The 20,755-nt window shown below is 35.3% G+C and overlaps 4 protein-coding genes across 4 annotated transcripts; all 4 read right to left on the bottom strand.

Annotated features, from left to right (window-relative positions):
• Window positions 1-1,558: 1,558 nt before the first annotated feature.
• On the bottom strand, window positions 1,559-2,436 carry LOC133692807 (protein TRACHEARY ELEMENT DIFFERENTIATION-RELATED 6-like). Its single transcript, XM_062113954.1, has one exon. It carries the CDS (start codon window positions 2,366-2,368, stop codon window positions 1,850-1,852), a length of 519 nt encoding a protein of 172 aa, XP_061969938.1. The 5' UTR covers window positions 2,369-2,436; the 3' UTR covers window positions 1,559-1,849.
• A 901-nt stretch (window positions 2,437-3,337) lies between these two features.
• LOC133692776 (protein trichome berefringence-like 7) lies at window positions 3,338-6,621 on the bottom strand. The gene is made up of 3 exons (XM_062113917.1): window positions 5,408-6,621; window positions 4,663-4,821; window positions 3,338-3,952 (listed from the first exon to the last, which is right to left on the bottom strand). The coding sequence occupies exons 1-3, from the start codon at window positions 6,229-6,231 to the stop codon at window positions 3,670-3,672; spliced, it is 1,266 nt and encodes a 421-aa protein (XP_061969901.1). The 5' UTR covers window positions 6,232-6,621; the 3' UTR covers window positions 3,338-3,669.
• A 3,174-nt stretch (window positions 6,622-9,795) lies between these two features.
• On the bottom strand, window positions 9,796-14,272 carry LOC133692777 (serine carboxypeptidase-like 42). Its single transcript, XM_062113918.1, has 10 exons — window positions 13,449-14,272; window positions 12,477-12,584; window positions 12,291-12,383; window positions 12,029-12,121; window positions 11,666-11,751; window positions 11,255-11,533; window positions 11,018-11,151; window positions 10,669-10,761; window positions 10,440-10,557; window positions 9,796-10,340 (listed from the first exon to the last, which is right to left on the bottom strand). Exons 1-10 carry the CDS (start codon window positions 13,717-13,719, stop codon window positions 10,173-10,175), a joined length of 1,443 nt encoding a protein of 480 aa, XP_061969902.1. The 5' UTR covers window positions 13,720-14,272; the 3' UTR covers window positions 9,796-10,172.
• Window positions 14,273-18,389: 4,117 nt separating this feature from the next.
• Window positions 18,390-20,463, bottom strand: LOC133691493 (uncharacterized). Its single transcript, XM_062112023.1, has 5 exons — window positions 20,074-20,463; window positions 19,921-19,991; window positions 19,644-19,819; window positions 19,254-19,362; window positions 18,390-18,907 (listed from the first exon to the last, which is right to left on the bottom strand). Exons 1-5 carry the CDS (start codon window positions 20,348-20,350, stop codon window positions 18,599-18,601), a joined length of 942 nt encoding a protein of 313 aa, XP_061968007.1. The 5' UTR covers window positions 20,351-20,463; the 3' UTR covers window positions 18,390-18,598.
• Window positions 20,464-20,755: the final 292 nt, after the last annotated feature.

The following is a 20,755-nucleotide window of genomic DNA, read 5'->3' as shown; positions in this document are numbered from 1 at the left end:
CCTACCTTGTTGGGATGTTGTTTTTTTCTGAAGGCAAAATTTTATTCTAGTGCTCAGCATAAAAGCAAAAGTAAAATACGCAGAGATTAGGCATTCTACAATTTTAATATGGTCCATGGAATATTGTGCAGGTATTTGTGTTGTCTAATAAGTAATACCAATATTCTCAACTTTTCGAATAAGGCATCAACCTTGGAAATTAAGAACTCGATCTCAATGGAGTTTTTCACGAACCTCATCAATTATAAAACTTATAAAGTCATAGATGATTTCCCAAATTTAGCAAAGAATGTGTATTAAATGATTTTAGCCACCAATTATAAGCAAATCTCGATAGTTGAATCATCAAACTTCCATATCAATTATGGTTTTTTACCCCCAGGATTCAGTTAGGAAATTGCCAAAAACACCATATAATTGATAACAAATTCATAGTATAATTATAAAATATATTAAAAAAGTCAGGCAATATACTATTTTCTTACATTCAAAGACATTATGGACTACAGTGTAAGGGAACCATGATTGAAAATCTTCACTTTGGTTCATATAGTTTCTTTTTTTCATTTGGTCCATGGAGTTTTATATATTTTACATTTTAATTCCCAAACTTTACTACTAAACTGTATTTAGAAAGAATTTTAGTCCAAAATATAAAAAATTTAAAAAACTAAAGAGCCATTAAGAAAAGTTAGGCTCTCGTACCTAGCTTAAAAGGGAAAAGACTAGGCACACCTATTTTTTATTTAAAAAAAGAATTGTCTATACAGACAACAAATTATCTAATAGAATGTTTTATGATAATAAAAAAATCACAGTTTAAGTTTCTTAACCTTCAAAATTCAAAATTCAACTTGTTTTAATTCAAAAGAACACTCTAAAAATACAATTAAAACCTCAATAATCTCATTTCAAACCTTAACTTATTAATCTAATTTAATAATAAACTCGGACCAAGTGGGTTTTTGAATTCATCTGTGGGCTGATCCGATTTAATAACTATACTTTACATGTCTGAAACTAATAAATTAGAGGAGGAGGAGGTTGTTTTCGTTAACTCTCTTGTTTTTAGATACTTCTTTTTATATCGTTGGATTGGAATTGGCAATTGGCAATTATATTTACGGCTTAACAAAATCTAACGAGTCATTTAATTGATGAGGACTTTGCATTCGTCACCACAACCACGTAAGCTATATATATATATATATATGTTTGTTTTCAAAAGGAAAACCGATCGAGTGAAATACAATGGCTGAGCATATTTTCATAAGAAAAGAAAACCCGTTTCATGTTTTTAAGCTCCCCCCCCCCCCCCCCTCTCTCTCTACGCATTCATGAGATGCGAGTAATTGTGAAGTTATGTGTTTTTTCTTCTGGAATTACACACTAATCTCTTAACGCGTAAAATGATAAGAGATTTGGAGTTTTCTCAAACTTATACAACTACACCATCGGGAGCGGATCAATCAGTTTTGATGTTTACTGAAGAAAGAATGTATTCTTGAACAACTCTTGAATTAATTAAGAAATATTCTTAGCATCAAATAAGAACATATTGAAATGTAAGAGAAAATGTTTTAAAACATTGTTTCAAATATGTCAAGTACAAGGACAGGGCAACACAAAACACCAAACATGAGATAACTTCCTGTAATAGACACACAGTCAAGTTTCAGGGTTTTATTAATTGTTGTGAATAAATTAAAAACCAAATTAAACAAAGTTAACTGCACTTTGTCAGAAAGTTTTCGCTTAGGGAGTTTATGAAATTAATTATGGCCATCGAATCCTTAAATTTTACCCCCTGAACAACACCACAAATGTTCACGGAGTGACGCTGTAATCATTATGCCTTGTGTTCAAGTCGGGAATGATTATTAGAACCAGAAGAGGATGGTGCCAGCTGATCAACGGTACCAGCATTCCCCTCTATAGCCTTAGCATGCAAACCTTCGCCAACCTTCTCCTCCTCCTTAATTTCTTCACCGATATGCACGTCATCAACAATCTCTAGCACCACGGCTTTTGGCCCGTGAGGTCCTTCTACTATGGCCTCTTTCACCTTCAAATGTTCATGAACATGCACAATATCGGTTTCTTCAACAGTTTTCTTCTTTTTCTTCTTGATAAAGAAACAAAGAGCAGCAGCAAGGAATGCAAGGAATATAAGGCCACCAAATGAGACAAAGACAATGACTATTACTGTGGTGTTGTTACTTGGTGATGGTGCAGGCGGCAGAGGTGGTGGAGGTGGACGGATATGAGGTGGTGGTGGACGTACATGAGGAGGTGAAGGTGGTGGCTGGAAAGAGTGACTTGGTGGTGGAGGGGAATACGGGAAGTCAAGATTATTGGAGGCGGCCATGTCAAGCGCGGCTAGTGGATGTTTGAAATTGATGATTTGAATTGTTGCGGAGAAAGTAGTAGGGTTGGATGCCTATTTGTACGGAGAGGTTAGGGTTATTTTTTTTTGTCTAAAATTCATAACAAGTTTTGAGTGACTTGACTCTCATTCTAAGATTTGTGGGAAAGGGTTGTTTGCATTGGAAAACACTCCTCAGTTTCCCTACACTCAAAATCCCATGTTTTTAATCTGAAGCTTATATCCATACGCCTACTACAGTACTACAATCCAAAAAATAGGCATGCTTGCACAGTTTCTAGCGACGGTAAGAAGTTGCTGCGGGAACGCCGGGAAGGCGCTTGTTATGATACGCATTGATTGAAAATGAGTTGAATTGAAGCCTAATGACCATTTGAATAACTTAAGGTAGCATTATAATTTGTACCGGTGTCCAAATAAATGGTATAATGCTAGCCGCTAGGGATTTAGTTTTTCAATAAATTATGAAAATGTTAACTCAGATTTTACCGGTTAATTAGAGATTTTAAACCATTATGATTTTGATTATTTTTTTCTATGTAGAATTGGTAGGTTGAAGAAGAGTATAGTCAACAGTTGGTCTGTGGTTGGCCCTGCTTTAACCATCCAAGAGTAAATTTGTCTATTTTTCCTTTTCTTTTTCGTCCTCTTCTTTTCTTGCGCTTCAATCAAATAAAGGCCGACTCCGATAGAACTTCCAGTGAACAACATCCTTTTATCTACCCCACCTATCATTTTAGAGAAAAAAAAAAAAGAGTGTACATTTTTCCAGTCCAGATCATTGATATTTGTGATGTGCTCTCACACAGATTCTTTAAAATATTGATCATTTTCAGGAAGGGAGAATTTCCACAGCTCAGTTGCCAATACAATTGTTAAAAGGCTTAATAAACCTTAATGTTAAGCATTGACAATGCCGGGCATACTGTCAAGCCAAATGCAACTTGAACATTTTAGCAAGAACGCTTTTATTGTACAACAGCTCGGTGGCATCTGAAGACAAGAGCTTCCAGATTTCAGCTAACGCTGGAAAGAAATCATTACCTTTACATGTGAACTCAAGTGCAACTAGAATAGACAAATCAAGTAATTTTTGGATCCCTGAACTACACAACAAACAATATTTGTGACAAATGCACACAACTTCTCAGCAGAGAAGATCTTCGTATGTACTGAAAGTAGTTGAGTAGAAGGTTTGGAAATTGAATGGGGTCAATTGAAGAGGGAAGAATATGGAACACACTACACAGTTGCATTTTCTAGCTTATGGAAAGAATGGCCTATTAATTCCTGGACAACATATTTGACAAGAGAATCTCGTTCCACATATCAGGTACACCAGGTAAGCACCAGTGGCTGCAATCAGGCACAGATGGATTGTCACTCCAAGTGCCAACATGAGCATCACTCCGGAATGCACCCATGGGTGTCACATGCAAAACTGTTACGGGAACTGCCATTGCCTTCACAACCTTGATTATGATGTCAGATATCGGGCTACGATCCCTCCCTCCAGTTCTTGATGAAGGCTGCCAAGTCACTTTGCAAGAAAGGCGGTTCCGGCCACTGGTTAATTACAAATGCAATCAATACAATCAGTCAAGTTAACTAGTTAAACATGAGCATGTCTGTAAATAGCAATAAGCAAGTATGATCTTTCAGCAGAAAATTAACATTCATTGACAAAACAGATGAGCCAACAATGAAGGATCTAACGGTGTGTAAAAGAACTAGACATCCTATAAGCCGCTCACTAAATTCAAAACATGATTCTGTTGAGAATAAGCATCATCTTATAGAGACATCAGCTATAATCAGTCAAGTATCAAAATCCTTGGATTCTTTCAGATTAGAATTTATGGGATTGGATAGCAAAGGAGAGTGGCAGAGGTGGGTTTCTTTAACATTGTTTTGGGTTGGGATTATCTGGATGCAAAAAATGAAATCTTCTTCCACATGGCTCTGCTTTGGGAGAGCTCTCGATCTGACATGATTCTTATTGGGGGCAGTTCAATACCAATTATAGGGTCAAACCAAAATATTTCAACTTCTCCTTCTGCATGCAAGGCAATAAACACACCAGTCTATGCTCTATATGGAATCCATGATCCATCCTATCCTCTCCATTTATTTTAATGGGTATAGACTACGGAATCAATTTGCAAAATGCATAGTTCATCTACAGGGAATTGTATGCATCATTATTTTGTGTTTGATAGACACCTTTTGAGAATGTTTATAATTCACTTAAGCAAATAAGATGGTAGATAACACACCTCCAATGGGAAGATTCAAAAGTGCGGAAGAACACGCTTGTTCTATTTGCATTTATGGTAGTATTAAGCCATGATGCCCATGTATGCAGTGCCCTTTCAAAGGCAGCAGTGATAGGCATTCCTAGCTTCAGCGATCCGCCTACCAGAAAATAACAGCCCCTGTCTGAGAAAATATGTTAGGAGGATTTTGTGCATTCATAGACGATAAGAACTATGTTCATAGACTCCAATGGATTCTAGATGCAGATAATTGTTGACATGGAAGAACACAGAATATCATGTCTTTGACCACTGATGTGTATACGGGATTTTAAACCTAACCAGAGTTGAATAACTGCAGGAATGCTATATTCAGGAATTCATTGCCTATATCTACATCTTCCTAGTAAAAGAAAAACGTGTTAGGTGCTATTAAATCATTCATCTTTTCAGCCAGCAATACTGGATGAGATGACTATAAAACGAGAATTCAATGCAAGCTTTGTGATACATGCATTTATCAAAACGTATTACTGTGTCACATGGAACATTATCAGAAGCATGACTATATAAATGATGCAGAAAGAGAAAAAAAAAATGATAGGTTTGCTTCACATATAACATAGAAGTATACGGCAGTATTATTTAAGTATGACTCCTTAAATCAGCTCATACCAGAAAGCACATCCCAATATCAAAATATAGTTTCAAGTAATATGTCACAAGTAGTTTATCAAGATATCTCTCAGACAAGTAAACAACTTACATTTCAAAGAGTTTACTCGGTGTCCACCAATGCCCTGAATTAAATATTAGAATATCAGAATCAATCCATTCATTGCGAATATCGTCCAACTTATCGATCTTCAGTGTTGATTTAACCCTCTTTGGCGCGCGCCTAGGTGCTGGACCAGGCTGCACCAGAAAAACTGATCTATAGAAATCAATTCTCAAGTCAAAAGAACTAAACCGTACACCTAAAAACCTAATCTGCTTGGTGATTTTATTCCCATTGATTTCATAAACACTTCTCTTGTCCTCCACACCTGTCATGAGCATACATATCAAAGACTCCCACTGTGTTCTACTCAATGAATCACCAACAAAAACAATTCGCTTCCCACGCATCTTTTCAAGAATTTCACGCGCATTAAACCTCGGAATTTCGCAATTCTTAGGCTTCCACCTCCATTTTGTATAACCTCTGTCTCTTCTCCCATTAGCCAAGCAATTAAATCCATTCTCAGCGAAAGGACACTGAGATGCATCATATAAAGGGTAACTCTCATCTTGTATCCAGTTTCCCTCAGAATAATTGCACTCACTTACAGAACTATTGAAATGGGGAGTCTCATACGTCTTATTAATAACAGGCTGAAATCTTGGAAACAGAATCACATATACATATGCCATGGCTAAAAGGAAAGATAACAACGAGCCAACAACAACAACTCCATTGGATGATTGAAAGATCCAGAATTTACAATGACCCTTTATTACTACTCCCTTGCCAAAACTCAAAACCCTTTTCAAAAAAGGCCTTAAATGGCCAAATGACCAGTGATTGAAACTATCAACCATCTCGATCATCTCATAGAACAACACAATGCACACTAAGAAAACAACTCAATTTGCCATCACATCATATCATTAGAACAACTAACTCAAAATTCCACACACCATAACTTCGATAATGGAACCGATGCTGATACATACCTATTGAAAGAAAAACAGATCAGTACAGCAACAACAACCCAAATCAAGACCAAAACTTGAAGAATCTTTAAGAATCGCAATAGGTGAAGTTAACACTCAATGAGGCGAAGTTTCTTGAAATGGGGTGCAGAGCAAAGTGAATGAGGGTTGAAAGGTGAGGGCACTCTTGTCATTTACGGGATAAAAGTGGAGTTAGATCAGACAGGGATCCTGCGGACAAGTTGCTGTTTAGTAATAAGTACGACACAAGAAGCTTGTCGGTGAATTGAATTTCTGTTTATTTACGTCTTTTTGCACAGTTGGACAGGTGAGCCAGCCCTCAAATTACAGTGTATTTATGAGTGTGGTTTGTGAAAAATTTTGTTTTTTTTAATTGTTTTTTATTTTAATGTTTTATATCAAAAAATAAATTTAAAAAAATATTAATTTAAAACAAAAATATTTTAAAAATCAACCTTTATAATAATTTCCTACATGCCTTTTAATGCAATGAAGCCTGAGTGGTGGAGCCCTCTTTTGATTTGGACATCAATGGCCTGTCTTTGATAGAGACAGAGAAACAAATCTCAGATCCAGTAGAGTAGATACCATTCATGTGTTTTCTTTTTTTCTGTTTTAATTTTCAAATACCTCTTTTATTTTCCAAAAAGATTGATTTTTGGATTTTTTTTAAACACCACTATCACAAATTTTTGAAAATCACTTTATTTTTTAAGAAATTTTTTGATCATTTCCTGGGTTTCATGTTTTATATTTTTATGTTTAAAAACAAAAACAGATAAAAAAAACAATAAACTATTATCAAAACAATCCCTAAACTCTTTATTGTAAAACACACAAACATGAATAAATACTTTTTTTCTTTTATATACAATTATTTTTTAGAGATGTGAAATATTAAGTTTTTTTAAAAAAATTAGTTAGTGTTATAAATTTAGTTTTTATTATAAATATAATATAAATATTTTATTAATTAATAATATGATTTTTTATGATAATATTTAATTTAAATAAAATAAACTTAATATTCTATAATTATATTATAAAAATACAATATTGAGATAATTTTTATAAATTATGGTTTTGATTTTTTGTAAAAAATAGTTGTAATGTTGATGGATTTTTTATTTTTTCAATGAAAAAATTTATTTTCATTCTCAATAAATGAACATATTTTTTAATTTAAAAAAAAGAAAAAAAAAAGAAACTGTTTTTCTGTCCGTGAACATATCCTTAGATCTTAGAAAGATGTTAGACACGTGTTTTACATATGATTGGAGTGTTGTAGAAAGTGGGCCCACCTGACCAATATAACAATGACGCGTTTCAAGATTTTTCATCTTTTGTACCAAGTGCATAAGTGGATGTATGGAAACACGATGCAAATCATGTTTTAAAAAAAATTAATATTTTTTGTTAAATTTTAATATGATTTATATGTTTTAAATCGTTTTAATGTGTTTATATCAAAAATAATTTTTTAAAAATAAAAAAAATCATTAACATGCATTTTGGTATAAAAAATTATTTGAAAAACAACCGCTACTACACTGTCAAGCACCCTTGAAGTGAAATTCTTCAGGCTTCAACGGAGACCGTTTGTTTACGCAGCTATGGCAGCTTTTAAAACAAATCATGTAAATAATTCATTTGATAACATTTAAATTTAAATTATTGTGTATATGAGACCTGTTGAAACTGCCATTTTGTGAGAAGCTGCTTCTTACGCGGATGCGTTTAAGCCAGGTGAAGTAATTCACCTGTACTGTTCACTTCTTGAAGTGAACAATATCTTAATTCACCCGGTACTGTTTACGTGAACAGTGCTAGATGAATCTCACTTGACACTGTTTACGTGAACAGTGTCTCAACTGTTCATTAAACCGTATCCGACTTGATAATTTTTTTAATTGTATTTTATTTAAAAAATTATTATTTAATATTATTCAATAGCACTATATAAATTATAAGGACATTACATGATAACGTAATATTTATGGAATTTGATTGCAATTTCAATTTTGTTTATGATAATATTTTACCAGATTTTGTTGCATGCTCAAAATACCATGAAAACTATAGTCCTTATCGGATGAATTTCATACGTGATGTAATAAAATAAGTTAATGGAATAATAAAAAAATATTTGATATAAAGTATTATTTATTTAATAATGTAATAGTATTAGTTAAATCTACAATATTTAAAATAAAAACCATCAATATATATATATATATATTAGTTATTTTACTATCTCAATTTGAAAAGTATTTTTAACCAAATACATTAAACTACTTTTTATTCAACCTTAATTTCAACCACAGTTTTAACCAAACATATATAAATACTAAATTAACCTCAACTAAAAGTATTTTTTTATAAAAAACAACTTTTTTAAAATCAAAATACAAAAGTTACCACAATACCAAACATTTTTTATTGAATTAGCTGCAGTTTAGATGTCGTTTCGATGCATCACGGTGGACCCAAAAAACAATGTGTTTGGTATTGTGGTAATTTTTGTGATTATGGTTTGAAAAACGTTGTTTTAAGTATTTTTGGTTAAGGTTGGTTTGATATTTATATATGTTTTTGGTTAAAATTGTAGTTGAAATTGTAATTGAACAAAAAATAGTTTAATGTATTTGATTAAAAAAATGCTTTTCAAATTGAGGTTATATATATATATATTGATGGTTTTTAATTTAAATATTGTAGATTTCACTGCTGCTATTATATCATGAAATAAATAATACTGATATCCAATATTTTTTATTATTCTATTAAATGATCTACAATTTCATCACGTAGGAAATCCATTCGACAAGGACTATAGTTTTCTTGGTTTTTTAAACGCGCAACAATATCATGTAAAATATCATCAAGAACAAAATTAGAATTGCGATCAAATTCTGTAAATGTTACGTTATCAAGCAATCTCCTACTAACTTTTCAAATAAAACATAATTAAAAAAAATTAAAACTGAATTTTTTTTAACTGAATTGGACCCGGTTCAATGTATTTAGTTTTGAATCGGAACTGGTCCGACTGAAACACTATACACGTGAACATGAACAATGGAGAGTGAAACTCTTCATTGAACAAAAACACAGCAGGATGAGAAGCAGTAAAAATTGCTTCACCAGAAACTATAGTTAAACCTCATTTTTAGTAGGTTTTATGAACGAAACTACAGCGGCTACTCATAACCAAACACTATATTATTGAGTTTGAAAAAAAACACAGCAACTACCGCAGAGACAAACGCTATCACAAACGCTATCAGGCGATGATCCAAGCATGATTGTATCAATCTTCCAAGCATTTCTGCTTATTTTCATTTCTGGGTGAATCCCCTCACCGGCTTCAGAGTTTTAAAGAATTCCCTGTGGATGTTATGGAACAGGTTGGAAAAAAAAGAAAAAGGAAGCTACAAATCTACAAATGCCTAAAATCCGATTACCAAGAACATTACTTGTTAACGTATCAAAGACCAAAGGATTCTTTAACAAACCAATTCAAAACAAGCTGGTTAACTAGACTCTGAGATTGGATGCTTGGAACTAACCAGTTCTTCACTCTATCAAATCAATCAGGAACCTTTCATTCCAATTGGGTACAGATGCCAGCAATGAAATGAAGATAAAAGTCCCAAACACTGAATTCCCATTTCTAAAGAAATAGCCTATCTCTTGCAATTGTTATTGCTGGAAACCCAATTACTCCCTCGCTGCCTTCTTAAGGTGAGGAAGTTTTGGAACTTGGAATAAAACAACTAGAAACTCTATCAGGCTGTAATAAATGGTGAAGATTCTCAATCATCCATTTGAACGTGTGTTGTATTTGGCAATCTCCGGCCGCGCACAAATGAACTGAACAGATGCAAAGCTCTTGATGGTTGTGCATAGGGCACCATATGGGCAGCTGACCTCACTGTGGCAAAAGTCAATAAATTTCCATATTCTGTTGCCCAACCTCCAACCTATACAAGTAATACAAGTTCGGATCATTACATATGCAATAGGTAGAAGGAACAATGGAGGAAATTCAAAGTAACTACTATATGAGTACTTTTAAGTACCTGGCCTTTGTGAAACCATGTTCCATATGGGACTGTAATCTTGAAATTTAGATCTTGGGCAAGTTCTTTGACGAGTGTCCGGGAGCCCAGAAGTGGCACAACAGAATCTTGGTCGCCACTGCAGTGGTCAAATTGATTAATTAAGGTTTTCATACATGCTTAGAGTAACATAGCAACATGGCTAAAAACCAAGTTTTGTCCCCTTTCATCTGTACAATGTAGAGCTTACCTGAAAACCCAAACTGGAATATGATTTTGAATTATCTTTTTTAGAATGGGAAGTATGTCAATGTTACCATCAGTGTCGCTGTAGTTTAATACACTGCTCAGAAACCAAGACGCAAAAATTAGATTTACAACATTCGGTATGACGAGCAAGCCTAGACAAGGACTCGTACTCATCAAGTAATTAAGGCCATCAAAAGTTTACATTAAAAGAGAAGCATCTGAACCCTACTTCTAATGGTGATTTCATACAGCTGGTCTTTAAAAAATTTAACATCATGAAAAGATAAGCCTTGCAAGATTCTGACATTGTTTCCTCAATTGGTTGGAAAGAGAAAGCAACTATCACTTACTCACTGCACATGGACCAAGGATAAGGTAGTTTGGTCCGATTTGCATGAAGAGCCTTCTGAACCTCGGGAAGATTGAAATAGAAACGTCTTTCATAGGTCATACACACATCAACACCAACACTTATCTTGGTAGCCTAGGTATATTGGAAAAGCAAAGTGGCTTAATTCTATGACAAATATGAACTTACAATGAGGAATGAACAAGGAAGAAGAGAGTAGAGAGTAGAGGGAGCAAACCATTTTCCTCAATCGTAGCTCTTGATTTACTATGGATGGATAGCAAACATCGAGAATCACATCATAATTGTTTATGTAATCGCCAATGATGCTATTTGCTTGAGATATCGCATCATTGCAAGAATCGGTTACATTATGCGGACTTGCATAGGTGTAGTCATCAAAGGCGCATTCATTCATGATCTTGAGGCCGATCTCATCAGAAATCATCCCATGGGACCAAAAGAATTCGTATGTTGCTGGAACATCCCGATCAAGTCTAAGAAGTGGATTACCAATCTAACCAAATACATTGAACAAATAAGAAAGAAAAAAACTAAATATAAAGGGGAAAACAAGATTTATAGAAGAAAGGGCCTGAAAACATAGTAGACAATTCATGACAGAAACAGAAGTGTCAGGTTTTCTTACAGCAACTCCTTTGATATTGAACTTGAAATCAGTTGACTGTGCATTATGGTCCAGAAGAACCTCAGCCAGCTGTGGTATGTAATGCCCTGTATGACAATTTTCATACATGTAAGAAATTCACTAAAACAGACCAACCAAGAAATGATAAATGTGTTAAGTCGTATTTAATGGGGACACAGATTGTCTTCTGTGAGCTTGGGATTATTAGGTATGGCTAATGATCGGAAACCTCTATATATCGAGCTCAGTTGTCACTACAAAATGGGAGATAACATTAAAACAAAAGGGTGCACCTTGAAAACTTTTGCATCGATAACAAGTTTAGAGCAAAAATGAAACTTTTTTCAATGCGTATGGTCATACCTGCATAACTTTCTCCAGTGAGAAACAATTCTCTGGATTTGAAATCTGGGAACTTCTCATACCACTTCAATAAGAACATGTGCATATCCTTGGCTGTCAGAACAATAGGCGTTACTTGGGTCAATCTAAAATAATGTATGTACAAGCCAAAATGAACACATTCTACGTAACCATCCATCTGTTTTCTACTTCATCAATAAGATTACCTCAGTGTTAAATAAATTAAGAGAAAACCAGTGTGGTTGTTTGCAGTTTTCTGTACCTGTTTTGGCATCTCCAGTAGTATAATCAGAAGTTGTATTTGAGTACGACCATCCTACTCCAGCAGGAGACTCGACAAAGAGGAGATTCGATGCTGCAGAAGATGACAGATGAAACGAATTCAAGTTATAATTAGTTAAATAAGGTACCTGTACCGGAATTTATTGTTCTGCTAACTATATGCTACCTCTGTTCCAGGACATTGAATTTCTTCGAAGGCCGCGGCCATCTCCTCTAGGAAAGAATGGACCCAACTCTGTGAAGGCCCCTCCACCAATAGAGGAACAACCAGGGCCTGAAAATGGGATATTAATATTACTAACTTGAATCCGTCAACATTATGGGAATGCACTACAGGTCGAACTTGTTATTGAATTCTAAAACCCTGCAGAACGAGATTAAAGAAAATAGCAGAAGTTTTGACTGGAACATCATTAAAGAGTTTGAATTGAATATGAAGAAATCCTGTCGATTGATCACAGCAGCAGATTCTTCATTAATATCCAATTACTCGTCGATTCCAAGCCCAAGAGCAGAAGAGGTGGTTAAATTAAAGACTAAACAAGGGCTATTTTGTAATGCCCTTTTCGTTTTAATTTATAAGATTTGTCTCTGAATTCTGATTCACCAAAAAGAAAAGAGGAGGAAAAGAAAAATGTGAACCTTGCAACAGTTGGTGATAGAGTACTATTGACAAAATTTCAAACTTTTCATCAACCAAAGCATAAAATCCCCCCTACATTAGAAGGGGAGTAATATGAAATGCTTCAAGACTGTTGAGAGACAGAATTATCCAAATTTGTATTTTCATGATTCAAAACCACGAAGTTGCATCAAGAGAATTGTCATAATCATAAACATATAAGACAAAGAACAAATACAAAATTGCACAGTTCATATTTTTTGGAAAGAGAAAAGGAGAAAGTGAATCTTGAACGTAGAAAGCAAATTTGAAGGACAAGACCAGCAAGTACATTTAAGAAAAATAACTAGAGCTAAAAGTAGAGTAAAAAGAAACAAAATTGAACCCCAATAACAAGACATTACAGCTCACAATATTTTTCTATGAAAGAAGGTTCATTCATCAAAATTACAAAAAAAAAAAAAAAACATAAACATCCTCAAAATGAACATGTTGTGTGAGAGAGAAACTGATCACCTCCGTTGAGCCAGAGAGCCAGGGGCTTCTGGTCAGGGTCCTTGTCAGCCTCAACGAAGTAGTAAAACAAGCTCCTTCCATTCTTGACATCCACATCAACATAACCAGCATATTGCCTGAAGCCAACCTTTGGTTGACCAGGCAAGTTGAGGACCAGATCCTTAGCTGGATATCCATCCACCACATTACTCAACAACAACCCGAAACCCAACACAGCAATTAACACCCCACCAAACCCACAACCACCCGTCTCATGAAACCCCATGACCATGTGATAATACAGTACAAGAAGCAAAACCTCACGCTTTTATCCTGAACTCCCCCCCGCACATTCAAATCCTTCTCTAAGTAGATGTGTATTGTATATTATATTATACTAGAACAAACCACCCAGAAAAAAGAAGAGTTCAAAAAGTATGACAGAAAAGAAACCTGATAATGATAATACTCTATTGCATGTCTTGTATTCTACATGTATATCTTTATCTTTAATGAAACAAATTCTGTTACAACAGGGCACGTGAATCCTGGACCTTCCTTTAACGAAAAGGCGACTGTATATATTTATAGCCAGATCTGCCCTAGACAGTGCGAAAAATCTCCTCTACACATATGTATGTATGTATGTATGTATGTATGTATGTATGTATGTATGTATGGAAGGAGAGAAAGACGTTGGAAGCTGCAGGGTGGTCAGGTCCTGCTTTACTTAGGTGGTGAATTTGGGAGAGAGACGTTGGGAATATAACACCGTTTTAATGTTTTTGTTCTTTTTGGGTTAATAAAAGTAAATCCCAAAGAAAGAAAAAGAGAAAAAACCCACTTGGTATCTTCCAAATTCTGATAACAACTCAACCGAATCAGTCAAATAAGTCAAAAATGAGAAGGAAAAAAAAAAGGAGAACAGAATAGGCAGACGGGGCTTTCTTTATACTCTGGCCGCTTCGTTGGATTAGGATAATATTAACTGCATTCTATTATATCTGATAAATGCCATGTCCACTTGCAGTTTGCAGAGACTGTAATGCACACACCAATTGATGATCAGAAATAATGAAACTCAAAGGAATCTTCATAGATATTTTATACACTTTAACTAGAGCCAAAAGTAGAGACAATAACAGCCGTTCTCCTTGGCTGTCTTTTTTTAGCTGTATACCCCACATGCCAACAATTTTTTTTCTTTCTTTCTTTCTATCATTTTCATATGGTTGGAGACTCGGAGATCTTGCCGTGGGGACTGGCTCAATGTTGCCGGTGGAGTGCTTTAGTCAGAACTCAATAATCATGGGCAAGAAACTCGAACTTTGACTACAATTGTGTTTTTATATTGCTTCTCAAATATTTCGCTTTTTAAAATAGCGAATGCGTTAGGAAACGTTTATAATTATGGGGTTCTCTTTCGCTTTCAAGGACTGGATCTAGCGTTGATCAACCAACCATGGATGGCCAAGGACACAGCATTAATTAGTGACCTTTTCCTAACACTTAATTTGTCATTACCTTGCATAGAGCAAAGAATAAGGGTTCAAAAATTGCTGATAGAATTTTAGAGTGCCCTGGAAAAAAGGATACGATGGCTAACCACTTTCAATTCCCGGCCGCGCCAATCGTGGATTTGTAGTCATGCGCTGATAGAAAATACAATCACATACGGCTAAGACTGTGGACTTGTTTTTGCCAGCAGCACGAGTCAGTAAATGGCCATGTCTTGATGCTCATGTAGAAGTCAGAGTGGTAATGACTGTGTCCACACAACTTGTTAGTGCACACAAAAGTTCATTCCTTGTCTGTAACATTTACATTTGTGATTAAGTGCCGAAGATTGAAGTTTTGCCAGATGACCCGCTAAAGCGCAAAAAATTATATGAGAAACTAAGCAGACCTAACAGTTTGGCCATGAAAAAAGATTAAAAAATAGGCAATGAACGCACCATACCTTAGATATCACAGCAGCAACTGGGGGAGGGCGATGCTCCTATAGAAAAATAGAGAATTTGTATTTAATTATCAGAAGATCATAAATTCAATGAAGAGTGATTGAATTTGCTTAGGTCTATAAGTAAAATTCAAATTCAAGAACTGTTTTTAATTATCTATCCCATCTAAACAACTTGGAGAAGCTCAAGTGAATTTTAAGTAAATGGTGCATGTGGCTTCAAAATGATTCGATGATTGATTCCCATGTATATGTGCACATGATAATTAAGCACCCTCTGGAACTTAAGAAACGAATGAGTTATTATTATTGTTAACGGCAAGAAAATTCTCTGTTGTATTTATGAAAGTATTCTATATTATAATCTCTTTTCAGATCGAAACCTAAATATTAACATCTTTCTACTAATTCAAGGATTAAAAATAGAATGAATTCCTGGTGCCTGCCGACGGTACTGGTTGGGGTTCTGCCCTCCTCCAGCAATTATAGAGTAATTTAGTAATAATATACATACAAAAGACTTTGCATATGAAAATTTTCAAAATTTCTAGGCACAGACGTGTATGGACTTGGCTGATAAAGTCGAAATGGTGACCTCCATATCACGTAAGCCCCCGATTTGGGAAGCTTTTTGACCCAACGAAAATTTTAAATCAACACAGGAAGCCATGTTGATTCCATAAGCCATATGTAAGGATCATCAAAACACACAACATCATAGCACCACACCAATAACAGCACTAACACTACCACCATCACCACTACCACTACCACCAGCAACAGTTAAACACACTAAAATTCACTCAAAGGGGATCGGGAACGATGCATAACAAGTTATCTTTCACTTGTAGGGCCATAAGTAACAAGTGGGAAAAATTGCACCAGCAGAATGATGCCCATATTTGAAATGTATCAGTAGGAGAATGGGTAAAAGATTTGGATAAGAATCCTAGAAAGCCCTAGGTTTTTTGCTTAGCAACTGGGGTCTTCTGTGTGTGTGTATATAGCTCTAACCAAACTTTCGTATTCAAAGTTTAACGTATACCTGTTTTGGAGGGGAAAGAAGAAAATTAATAAGAAAAAGAAAGAGGAAAAAAGAAGATAAAGTGAATAATAAACTGGTTAGGAGTAGAAAGAATAATTCTTTCAGCAAACACTATTGGTGAACACCGTAACAATCTCAAAAGCTATGGACTCGGACCTCAAGTGCAACCAGTTATTATGCAAGCTCTGGAATCGCAAACAAATTAACAATGATCGTGCATGCCCCAGTGTTTCATTTTTCTCCATCCAAAATGATACACGTTGATATCAAGCATTCAAATCAGCAGTCTTCTCTTCTCTGACTTTAATGATGATCAATAAGGAAGCTTATAAAGTGAAGACCATGGACAAAAGCTGATTTGAAGAGTGTGTGACTACTGTGGGACAGTTTGAAATAGAGATTCAAGAAGCAGGCATACTTCTAATTTAAGTCTTGTATATATCTACAATGGATGAGCAGACAAGCTGTAGCCTCTTTTCCCTTCACAAAAGAAAAAGGTATGCCAAGGAAGGGTGCCTAAAAGGTAGAATTTCGAATATTACAAGCTGTATAAAGGTTCCAATCACTTTCTGGTCCCCCGCCATTCTTCTTTTGGATGCTGGCTTCCTTTTTTCCCTTCTCAGTGAAGAATCAGCAAAAAAAGAAATTGGATTATCATAGTATGTGTCAGAGAATGGCAAGAGAACAAAGGTGCTTGATTTCCTAATTCACAAGTTAAACTTTGAACTCCTAAGAAAAGCTCATGATTGTTATAATAGGCTTAGTACGAAATAGTTTGTATTTCTTTTGAAGATTGATAGGAAATAGTGTAGATTAACAAGAAAGAAATAGCAGCAGATGAGCTCATCATGCTTCAGCCACCATGTAGTGATTTATCTGTATATCAAAGTCTGAGGCTCAAAGATTAAAACTCAACTACTACTAAAGAAATTTTACGAAAAAAGTTACTTCAGAGTTCAGACAGTAAGCCAGGCAACAAAATCAAATTCTAAAAACACAATTATTTCAATCACATAATATGCATGTCCATAGAATATACACTCACCATGAAGGAACGTTTACTTGTGAAATCAAAGCTTCATTTTTAAGGAGGCTATCACTTCACAATCATAAATAATAATAAAAATAATCAAGCCCCGGAAGACAGTAAAAAGAATTAGCAACTTCATGAAGTATGAATTTGCAACGCTCCAATACCAATAGACATGCAGAAGGTTGTAGCTAAAGACAGCAGAGTGAGCCAAAGAGAAGTAGCTGCAACGAGCTATTAGGCATTCCGTCTTCTCCACCAGGTTTAGTCCCGTATCCATGAACTCAAGTTAAATGCCAGGAAGCAAAAATTGAACGTTCATAAATTTCAAGTCTCAAGTCTTCTGATAACTAGGCAAGTTTGATTTAGTTGAACAAATTGAGCACCGCTCTTATATGCCTCTGCCATCCTCAAGAAACATTCTTTCCAGAATAAAAATCTCAAGGCCAAGCTAAATTTTAAATGATAGATTCAAAACCCTGGTTATTGGCTGGAGAATAGGACGCCAATTAAGCTGACCATGATTGCCGCCAAGGCGAAGGATGCCAAGCTTATGTTGGGACTAAACAGGTTCTAAATAGCTTTGCTACATAAATGATATTGAAAATGGCATCCACATGGTATGCATAGCATTTTTTTCTTGTACTGCAAATCACTGCATCGGAGAAGACAGGAAACATTGGTTTAATTCAGTTAAAAGAGGGAGAAAGTGAGAAAGATTCTAGTCTCTTGTACTTGAATGGAAAGATTATGTGCTATGAGAAGCCTTGGCTTAATTTTTATTCTTTTGGCCTAGCAAGTAGGCAAAACAAGTTTCAAGCTCGATAATCCAGCTCCACCATAGTCCACCACAGTAGCTGGCCTGCTCGTGTTAGTCTTCAACATTAGCATATTTTTACCCTATTGAACTTGAGAACGACAATCGAGTTTTAGAACAAAGAATCAAGTCTTATTCAATCATGTGCGGTACAGTAGAATTAGCACAATTCATAGTTTGGAGTGTCAATTAGTGGGCCAGACGTAGCTCATTCAGAACTACATCCTCGCAACATTTGGACTGCCATCAACGAGTACTTCTGGAGTTTCCTATAGATTTGCATCACGAATGAACAGAAAGAAGGAAGAAAGAGTGGAGTTCAAATTTCAGGATACAGTCGAACTAGTCGCAAGGAATGGAAAGGGGTGTCCAAGCGCCACTCTCTTCGCTTTTTGCTGAGAGGTCTTCCCTTCCCTGCTTTTTCTCTGTTTACCCTCACATCTGCTAATCCCCAGGTGCAGTATTTGGTCTCCGTATCAAAAGAAACGAGCCTAAGAACACCATCACTTTCTGAGGACGAATCTTTAGCATCAGCCTCATTAACATACTTCACATACATAGCTCGATCCTTGAACCGGTCCAGATCTTCTGGAATCCGAACAACTCTTTCAACACCAGGAGAAGATACCTGATGCAAAACAAAACTTTAGTTAACAGACAAAACATCTGATTACTACAAACACAAACATCATTCAAATTTCATCTTTAAAGCACTAACTATATTTTGGATTGGTAGTAAAATCTACTAAATCGGTTCCACACGTGCATCAAAACACCAAGGATGTAAAAGATCTACATAGCCTCGCCAAAATAAGCAATGCACACTTGCTATTGAAATTTCACTGGTGTATAAAACTTCGAGGCAGCTTTGTGCACATGCACCCCTAAGTTTTCATTGAGGGCTGGCCTGACTTGTGAGCCAGCCCCGAGAGAAAAACCAAAAATGCAAAGAAGTAAATAGGAAATACCACTACCTCCAAAGTAATATTCTCAGTTATAGTTTTAGCAAGTTCAGCTTCATCCAACCGCGCTCTATAGGTTGTAGAAAAAGCTTCAATATCTTCCATATTGGGGGAACCAGACCTACGATATATCATTGTGTCTTAGAGCCATAATCATTATTTAGTCACAGAAATTCAAATAAAAAATATTCAGAAGAAAATAAAAATCTAAGAAATCCAAACAACTCGCTACATTTTTAACTCCACTTTTGACAAATATTAGTCCATCTTCCTCAATTAATTTCATGATTTTCAAGACATTGCATTCTAGATAAATTAACTGGAGGAAATTTAATCACACCGAGCATCAAGGGTGACAAATTCATTGACATTTCTCATAAAGGTGTTAAAGATAGCACTCACTTATTTGTAAGCCTCTCAATGCGGACTTGAATGGTGGAATTCGACAAGGTCTTGAAGGCATAAATTTTCAATTCCCCGTCAAAAGTTGAGCAAACCTCTTCAGCTATCTTCAATGCTTCTTTATCCCACCATGTCCCAGCAAGTGCAATCCCACCTCCACCACCTCCATCACCAACCTTCAAAAAGAATCAAGATGTATCACCAAATTATCCAACTTCAATCTAAATAAATCAAGAAATCAATGAAAAACATTTTAACTTTAATTACAAAAACTCACATATAGTTCTGCTTCATCTTCCAAAAACTCTTCATCATCGAAATAATCATCATCACCATCCATCGCTGCTTCTAAAATCAAAGATGAAAACTTTAAAAGAAGCTTTCAATACAGAGCAAAAAAGAGAAAATGGGTTATTAAGATTTAAGTTACCATCTTCAAAATCATCAAAGAGAAGCTGTTCTTCTTTATCTTCATCGTCTCCTGATACTTGTTCAATTATGGTTGGTTCAAGGACTGGCTCGGGCTTGGAGTTTCTCTTCTTGGCATGGACTAGAAAGGACGTAGTTGAAATTATGCGACATGGGTGTGGCCAAAATGGGAAGGAGAAGGAATGGTTTGTGAGTGAAGGCTTGCAGTGGGGGGAGGCGGTGATTGGTGGAATTGAAATCGGAGGGAATCTTAAATTCCATGGGGAAATCAAATTCATTTTACGTTCGCGTAGAACGGAATTGCAAGTAGTTGAATTCTCGGGCTGAAGTTCGGGCAACTTGTAATGGTAATGGTAAAGGAGTTTTGAAAGGGCAGTGATAGGATCGCAAACAAAAAACGATGCCGTTTATATATACATATTTTCCTCAATTGAGGATTTTGGTGTCATGTCGGGGACCCTATTGAGAAGATTTTAAGTTGGGGGACGCAATTTTGTGAGGTTATCATTTACAGCCGGGTCAGTGAAAAAAATTTTGAACATGGAAAAACTTTTTACACAAATGAAACTACTTGTCATGTTGTTGTTAAACCTATCCAAACAGATTAATCTTTAAATTTTTAGATTCCATTATTTTTTATAAACCAAGTTTAAAATTAAATAATATAAATTTTTTATATAATC

The sequence above is a fragment of the Populus nigra genome, chromosome 4 (genome assembly GCF_951802175.1).
Source record: "Populus nigra chromosome 4, ddPopNigr1.1, whole genome shotgun sequence".
In the NCBI taxonomy this organism is placed as follows: Eukaryota; Viridiplantae; Streptophyta; class Magnoliopsida; order Malpighiales; family Salicaceae; genus Populus; species Populus nigra.
The sequence above is the reverse complement of the archived record's forward strand: the minus strand, read 5'-3'. Positions and strand labels throughout refer to the sequence as shown.

What these genes read in the sequence shown, in the direction of transcription:
- LOC133692807 (XM_062113954.1), bottom strand. Translation starts at nt 2,368, where the DNA reads ATGGCCGCCTCCAATAATCTTGACTTCCCGTATTCCCCTCCACCACCA.
- LOC133692776 (XM_062113917.1), bottom strand. Translation starts at nt 6,231, where the DNA reads ATGATCGAGATGGTTGATAGTTTCAATCACTGGTCATTTGGCCATTTA. An exon ending in CCGAGTAAACTCTTTGAAAT is followed by an intron (nt 4,822 to 5,407) that starts GTAAGTTGTTTA and finishes TTTCTCAGACAG; the next exon opens with GGGCTGTTATTTTCTGGTAG. An exon ending in TTTGAATCTTCCCATTGGAG is followed by an intron (nt 3,953 to 4,662) that starts GTGTGTTATCTA and finishes GTAATTAACCAG; the next exon opens with TGGCCGGAACCGCCTTTCTT.
- LOC133692777 (XM_062113918.1), bottom strand. Translation starts at nt 13,719, where the DNA reads ATGGTCATGGGGTTTCATGAGACGGGTGGTTGTGGGTTTGGTGGGGTG. An exon ending in CACTGGAGAAAGTTATGCAG is followed by an intron (nt 11,752 to 12,028) that starts GTATGACCATAC and finishes ATTGTCATACAG; the next exon opens with GGCATTACATACCACAGCTG. An exon ending in TCAATATCAAAGGAGTTGCT is followed by an intron (nt 11,534 to 11,665) that starts GTAAGAAAACCT and finishes GTATTTGGTTAG; the next exon opens with ATTGGTAATCCACTTCTTAG.
- LOC133691493 (XM_062112023.1), bottom strand. Translation starts at nt 20,350, where the DNA reads ATGAATTTGATTTCCCCATGGAATTTAAGATTCCCTCCGATTTCAATT. An exon ending in CTTTGATGATTTTGAAGATG is followed by an intron (nt 19,992 to 20,073) that starts GTAACTTAAATC and finishes CTTTGATTTTAG; the next exon opens with AAGCAGCGATGGATGGTGAT. An exon ending in ATTGAGAGGCTTACAAATAA is followed by an intron (nt 19,363 to 19,643) that starts GTGAGTGCTATC and finishes GATATATCGTAG; the next exon opens with GTCTGGTTCCCCCAATATGG.